The 7,484-nt window shown below is 39.4% G+C and overlaps 2 protein-coding genes across 4 annotated transcripts; one reads left to right on the forward strand and one right to left on the reverse strand.

Annotated features, from left to right (window-relative positions):
- Window positions 1–104: 104 nt before the first annotated feature.
- tmem54a (transmembrane protein 54a) lies at window positions 105–3,488 on the reverse strand. 3 transcript variants are annotated; one of them, XM_057344059.1, is made up of 6 exons: window positions 3,379–3,488; window positions 1,902–2,101; window positions 1,197–1,256; window positions 914–1,105; window positions 671–754; window positions 105–550 (listed from the first exon to the last, which is right to left on the reverse strand). In XM_057344059.1, the coding sequence occupies exons 1-6, from the start codon at window positions 3,428–3,430 to the stop codon at window positions 428–430; spliced, it is 711 nt and encodes a 236-aa protein (XP_057200042.1). In that variant the 5' UTR covers window positions 3,431–3,488; the 3' UTR covers window positions 105–427. The 3 variants fall into 3 exon arrangements, with proteins under 3 accessions (XP_057200042.1, XP_057200039.1, XP_057200041.1); XM_057344056.1 differs by having other exon boundaries at window positions 671–805; window positions 3,379–3,486; XM_057344058.1 differs by having other exon boundaries at window positions 671–805; window positions 3,300–3,445.
- Window positions 3,489–3,765: 277 nt separating this feature from the next.
- zpcx (zona pellucida protein C) lies at window positions 3,766–6,502 on the forward strand. The gene is made up of 7 exons (XM_057344490.1): window positions 3,766–4,103; window positions 4,197–4,368; window positions 4,447–4,543; window positions 4,675–4,760; window positions 5,171–5,256; window positions 5,358–6,345; window positions 6,426–6,502. Exons 1-7 carry the CDS (start codon window positions 3,824–3,826, stop codon window positions 6,439–6,441), a joined length of 1,725 nt encoding a protein of 574 aa, XP_057200473.1. The 5' UTR covers window positions 3,766–3,823; the 3' UTR covers window positions 6,442–6,502.
- The last annotated feature ends 982 nt before the right edge of the window (window positions 6,503–7,484 follow it).

The raw sequence follows: 7,484 nt of genomic DNA on the forward strand, positions 1-7,484 counted from the left end.
TAAAGTTGGTTGTATGTAGTGAAGAGTTAAGTATCTCTATGATTTAAAGTACACATGAGGAACAAAAGGTGTGTGATGAATAGAAAAGAGAATGATAGACAAGATATTGACCATTAAATTTAGTTTTGACCTATCACTCCTAATAGGAGGCATTACAGAAATTCCATTCTGAATAGAAAATACTATACATACATGTGTAGAAAATATGTAACAAAACATAAAACATACATTACACATACATGGATATAAACAAATAACACCCATCATTAGTGCCAAACGAATCCAATGATGTCAGAGCACTGTCATCCCCTGGGCAGCAATAGGCAGTGCGGCTTTTTCACATTTCATGTGCATTGTCACCTTGTATTGCTTGGTCCATCATTCAGCAAACGTGTAACGGTGTCTATCGGTGACATATGCTTATGAACTACAGCCAATCGCTAGTCTCCACAGCAGGGGTGTCTTTGTCAAGAAGGTCATGATGTTCTGTTGGCTCCTCGTTTCCTTCACTTCCACCAGTTTCTTCTGGCTCCTGGATCTGCACCTGAACCTAAATACAAAGACACAAAAGATGTTGTTCTGATTAAGCGTTAATTTAAACATAACCAAAGCCTAAAATAAAACATTGACTTCCTTCAGGAATTTAAATAGGCATGCATCTCTGTTTTACCCTTTTGTTGATATTTTTCCTCCATGGGCAGCGCAGGCGGAGGAAAGAGGTGCAGGCTAAGAAACAGCGACAAGAGAACACCACCTCGACCACCGACATCAAAATTAACGGAAACCACAGGATTAATGTTGTACCCTAAAAAGACATTTTTTCTTACTTTCATACAACTTCTATAGCAGTAACAATGGACTCTGGTCAAATATACTCTTAATAAAAGCTCACGTAAGAGATAAACTGACTCACATAGATGCGTGTGGGATCAAAAGGGCATTCATTTGTGATGCTATAGTAGCTTATGTTGGCAGGCAGCTGGCAGTGGACAAAGAGAGTTTTCCCCTTAAACATTATTGCCCTCACTGTGGCAACACAGATACCCACTGCAGAAGCTCCACCCAAGAGAAAAGCCAGAACACTCACAACCAACAAAAACCAGCTCTGTGAGAAAAAAAAAAGATAAATTCTTATTATGACAAAACATGAAGTCATTTCAGACAGGGCAGTACTGAGTGTGTTTGCCTTTGCTCACCAGCAGCTGGTTCTTCTTGTTTTTGGACAGGACAATAGCCGAGATTCCTACAATGATTGCCTGCATGTTATACCATGGAAAGATGTAGACAAAGAATTACAGGGGGGATTCATTCAGTTTTACAGATGAGTAGAAGGTTTTACCAAACAAACTATTTGTAACAATAAAAAAACTTGTAATATAAATTCTTAGAGTGTATTTATCACCAGTACACTGAATCTTCTGATATTTTCCCAAACCCCAGTTGAACTCAGACAGCAGAAAATGACTAGCCTATACACATTTTCCATTTAAGATGAGGGAAATATACATGGATTATGGATGTGAAAAAAAAGGACTTCTGTGAATTAAAAGGTGCCCATTTATGAGGAATTTGGACTGTTTACAGATGTGACAATTCTGAAAGCAGCACTTACAATGGAACTAATGGAAAAATATGCTTTAAGAATGCATTTCAAAACAGCTTTATCAGACCTCATATGGCAATTGAACTACCAAACCAAATATTGTCATTTGTGAAAACTTGGTAAGGCTGACATTGGCATTAAATCGCGCTGTAAATGTATAACATTTATTATAATACTTTAAGCTCATCCACCAAATTAGGAAATTTCATTGACCTCACATTAGCTTGTATTTTCAAGTATTTTTTAAATAATTTTGAAGAATACGGTACTGTACAATTTGAACAGAAGACAGACATACCATCAGTCCTGCCACCAGAGCGATGACATTGGAGATGGGGTACACAACAAGTTGCTGGTCCACAGTGATAACCTTTATGTGCCTGAGCACAGCTCCATGCACCAGAGACCCCAGTAAAAAGTTCACGTGACCGACCAGCACCAACCCCAAGCCCATCTTCATGAGGATCTTATCGTCCTTCAGACTCCCACAACAAATACCTATAGCAGACACATATGCACCATCAAGCGAATGATTTACCAGGACACAAACTACAGTTCAAAAGTCTAGAGACACTTTACTGACACAATCTTAAAACAACTTTTAATATGAAGGTGAATGCTTGAACATTTAAAATGATTCTGGCAGACAGAAATAATTGTCCAGACATATGACTCTCTTCTAATACAAAATAGAACTGCATACAACTCTTTCAATAAGTATCTCTGGGTGATTCGTCAAGAAGCTGCCAAGATAACACTTCTACATTTTTGGTCACAACATAATTCCAAAAGGTACATTATGTAAGTACATACGAATTTACTATTACTCTTAAATGTAAGGAAACTATTAATAAAGACTGAGTAGATCACGCCAAACTGTTGAATGGTAGTGTATACATTGTGTAAACAAAACGGCTGTTGCTAGTTTGCATTTTCAATTAATAAACACATCTGGCAAATTCACTACAAGGATAGACAAACACGTTCTAGTCTTTTCGAATTCATCTATTTTATAAAGATTAATTGCATAATAAAGACGTCAATTTTGTGGATAATCAACTCAACTCAACTTTATTTATATAGCGCTTTTTACAATTTCCATTGTTACAAAGCAGCTGTACATGAGACATATTGACTATAAGCAAAACATTTAAAGTTCTACATGTAAAAACAATAAAAAGGTGAAAACACAAGACAGACACACCCACACGCAAAACACTCCACACACACTAACACACATGCACACACAAATGCGCACACACACGGACGCGCACGCGCCCACACAGACAAGCATGCACACACACGCACGAACACGCAAGTGAAAAGCACACATTTAAGATAAAGGAGAGAGAGAAACACAGGTCAAATATTAAACAGACTATAAATTCCTATATGCAATATTAATTAAGTAAAACTTGAAAATTCTAATATAATCAACAATGAACATCGAGTAGTTATGCCGCCCATTAAGATACTACAATCAATACATTCACCATTTACTGTCCATGAAAGACAAACGCGATGACCATTACTCTTAAGCGGTATTCTGGTAGTCTAAAATCAAAAAGGTCAAAACGTGCACATACAGTAAAGAGTACAGAAGACGTTTTCAAGATTATGACCACACCCAGACAACGTTTGCTAGCCTCTTCATTTTACTTCCACCTAATATACACGTGAATAAAGATCAACTCACCCGAGTTCACCATTTTGAAGCGCTTCTTTTTGCTTAAGTCATATTTAATCCATTCAGATGGTCAGTGATCTTCTCTTACCGCGAGTTTCTGTTTCTCTTCCGTCTTCCCGGTCACCTGAGCGCACCGACATCGCCACTCCTTCCCCGACAGCTCCGCTCACTCACTCACCTGAGCCTGACACTGACCGTCCTGCAGATGTCGCTGTTTACATGTGAAAACAACCCTTTAAAACTCGATTCTTTTATGAAGGTTTAAAATACAAGCATTGGTTTACATAACTCATGCTTTGTTTTGTGCCTAATTTCGAATAAAAACCAGTTGGCATTAACGTACTTCAGTCTTCTGTACACCGTGTGAGGTAATTAAATTAACGTGCACACCTGCAGCTGATCACCTGGCTCTCATTAACGCTTTAACCTACACCAAATCAACGCCACAGAAACACTATTTAGGGAGTCTGTAACGTTACTTGGAAAACCGTTGAGTAACTTAATTCTGACACACTCGCTCAAGATAACGCTACATGATGGGGGTGACGGCGGCTGTCGTCTTTTGTTGCTGTATTATAGCGTCTGTCACATCTAACGGGGATGATTTCAATGTGGTCGTTTCATCATACTCACCAGGAGTCGTACAAGATATCCGGCATGTGCCTGATTTTCCCGTCATCACAGAAGATAGGTATTTCCTGAATGAAATCCTTCAACCCCCCACTTCAGATCAACTCAAGTCTGTGTTTCCAATGCCAAATGAAGTACAAGCTCTGCTGGAGAGAAGCAGTTTTTCCATAAGGACCTTGAACCGTATGTCATTTTAAGATTCAAAACTGCCTCTTTAACATCTACACACGACACAAGTAAATGCTTTATGGTTTATCTCATTTTATTTTACTTTAGCATCTTGGAACAATCTGGTCAATACAAATGTGTTCCACAAAGGAGAACAGTTGTATGTACAAGTGTCTGCCTCACCTGGCCCTGGTCAACAGCTTTATGTGAAGTCCTGCCATGCCTCTGCATCTCCAAACCCATCTGACAAACCTAAAGTCGCCTTTATCTTTAACAAAGGGTAGGCTACCTAAATTTGCGATTATATTCTGATCAAACAATCCTGGTTTGATACTGGTCTGTTTATGTATGTTGTCAGATGTGTGGCTTCCAAAAAGTCTTTTGTTAAGTTTGTTCACCGGCAAAGCGACAGAGTCATTTTGGTTCTTGGCACATCCAGTTTAAAGTCTTCAGAGGTAAGCTTTCATTCTCTGTTGGGACATTGATTCTAATGACTTCTGAAAATGTGTTTCTGTTGATTTGCTTTGAATTGCTTTTTTTTATTTTTTTTTATTTTTTTTAACTGTTCTCATAACTAACTATTTAGGTTTATCTTCACTGCCGAGTTTCTCTCTCCTATTTGGGTCTGACGCCTAATACAAAATTCTGCAACTATAACAGACTTGAATCAAGGTAAATGTTTGTTTGAAATGAATGCGAGGTAACATTTTTCATCTGTTTGAGAGCTTAAAATTTAACAATTTTATCGGATGCATGTGCCTGTCTCAAACTTAACTTCTGGTCTGTGTTTGGCTGTAGTATAACTCACTCACTCACTCACTCACTCACTCACTCACTCACTCACTCACTCACTCACTCACTCACTCACTCACTCACTCACTCACTCACTCACTCACTCACTCACTCACTCACTCACTCACTCACTCACTCACTCACTCACTCACTCACTCACTCACTCACGTTAAAACTACTGAACGGTTACTGATTTTTTGCAGAGGTCTACCGGAAGTTTGACCCACATAACATTTGTTGTTGCTGCTGAAACTGGCTATATTTGTGATTTATCTATTTACTTATATTAGATGGGTTGACCTGAGTGGCCAAACTGCATTATGTCAGTGTTGCGGTAGAAGCTGTAGGAGCCTAGGAGAGCGAGAAGACCTACTTGGTTAGTATAATTTTCATCATTTTAAAATTCACTTAAATGACTGGAAATTAACATGTTTTGCATTGATCTTCAGTTTCACAGTCTTTGTTGGTCTTTTTTAGGATTGTCCGCAGTAGTAAGCACTGGCCTGCTGTTTATTAAGGAACAACAATCTGAACCATGGGCCACACCACTGGCTGTGTCAAACCAGTACAGCACCACTAAGCCCAGTCCTGCAGTCAAAACGCTGTCAGATAATCGATGGATTGTGGCAGGTGCCTCCTTCTCTGGAAACCCAATTCAGAACATGGCCAACATCTCCCCCTGGCCCGCTCCACCTGGCTTTGGAAGTGGTGTGATGGTCATTAGCCAGGGCCTGGGAGGTGCTTTATCAATGTGGCTACCTGATCTTGCGGAGCTTCAGTTTAATCCGATGGTGGAGGTGGGAGTGGGTTACCCTGAACATCCGCCGGTTGTTGACATTACCCTTCAGAGTGATGACCCCCATAGAGGACCGAAACTAGAGGAAGAATTTGAGAAATGGCAAATGGAACAAGATCAGGTTAAGAAGCCTCAGCAGAAGATGCCTGAAGTGGGTGAAGGAAAAGCTTATTTCGAAGCTGTTGGTCCATATGACGTTGCAGAGGACCTGGCCATGTGGAAACTTAAAGATGGTGCCCAGTTGTATAAAGTTCAGGGGGAACCATTTGTGGGTACAAATGTTCAGCTGGAGCAGCCCAAACTGAACGAACCTTCCCCGATATCAGACTTGCAAACAAGAGATTTGTCTTTTCTTGGCACAAGCCCTTCTCCAGATAAGGCCACAAATGGTACAGAAGATGAGGGTGAAGTTTTTGTCAGACAGGCTGAGTTGGTTTTTAAAAAGGGTGAAGATGAGACCTTATCAGAGCCACTTCACTATTCTAAACTGAGTCTTAATCGAGCTCCAGATGGTTCCAGTTCACTATTTTATGAAGAACAGAAGAGGTCCAGCACGAGGAAACAGGGCACCAAGAAACCTCTACAGGAACTGGATGCTTTGAAGCTCCAAAAGGATGAGGAAGTGTTTGGGGTTAAAGACTTGATTTCAATCCTATTAGATCGATTAAGGTCAGTGGTCTGGTGATTTTTAGCCTGTACAATGTTGTCTTAGCGCTGCATCTTTAAGCTAATTGTTTTTCTCCCAACAGCGAGTTGTGGCATTGACACCAAGGATTCTCCAGATTTCTTTATTTAATTTAAATCTAAATAAAAGTCACTTTTCTCACTTTGGCCTCATTTCTTTTTTTATTGAAGACTAACAAGTTTTTGCGGCATGGATTGAATTGTTTTAAAGGGAAAGGGGAACCATTGTGTGGTACAACTTTTAATTTTTGGACATCCCTAGAGGTTTTTAGAGAGTAAGAAATTTCTGGAAGTATAGGGTTGATTGGAATGGGTTTTAAAGGGCCAGTGTATGAAATTTAGTGGCAGCGAGGTAGCAAATTACAACCAACGGCTCACTCCACCCCTCCATTTCAAAGCACTACGGTGGCTGACACAAAGATGTCACATTTCGCTTTGCCGAAGGATATCACATTTATGAAAAGCACTGTACAGCAGTTTGTCCGTTTAGGGCTACTGTAGAAACATGGTGAATTCCATGTATGTTTAGGTGTATAGAAATGGCTCCTTGTAAGGTTAAAAAAAAAAAAGCTTCGTTACGTAAGTGCTTTATACACCTCTGAAGACAGTTATGTATTGCATTTCTGTCCCTAGATCCTCCAAAAAAATTACACGGCACCCTTAAATAAAAGGAACTGTTAAATGATCTACTTTTATGATTACAGTCTGTGGGGTTTTGACAAACAAAAACATGCCAGCTGAATGTTGTACCGGTTTCACAATGGCTATTCCACAGACAAATCTTATGTAAACATGCGTGACCATACATGACTATAGATAAGAAATTTATACAGAGGACATATTTTTGGAAGTCACGTTTTTGGCTATAAAAGCATGCAACACCTGGTTGGTGAAGCTATTGTGGGTATTCCACTTTCATCGTAGGCCGAATTGTCAATTCGGGATTGGCGAGGCTCAGACTCTACTGTATTGATGCTACAAAATTGAGATGAGGGAATATAAATTGGGCCTAAAATAATGATTAAAATATCTTCTGCTTAAATGTTCATATCTGCCAACAATCAATCCCCAATTATACAGGTGCTGGTCATATAATTAGAATATCATCAAGAAGTTGATTTATT

This window comes from Triplophysa rosa, linkage group LG10 (genome assembly GCF_024868665.1).
Source record: "Triplophysa rosa linkage group LG10, Trosa_1v2, whole genome shotgun sequence".
Classification (NCBI taxonomy): domain Eukaryota; kingdom Metazoa; phylum Chordata; class Actinopteri; order Cypriniformes; family Nemacheilidae; genus Triplophysa; species Triplophysa rosa.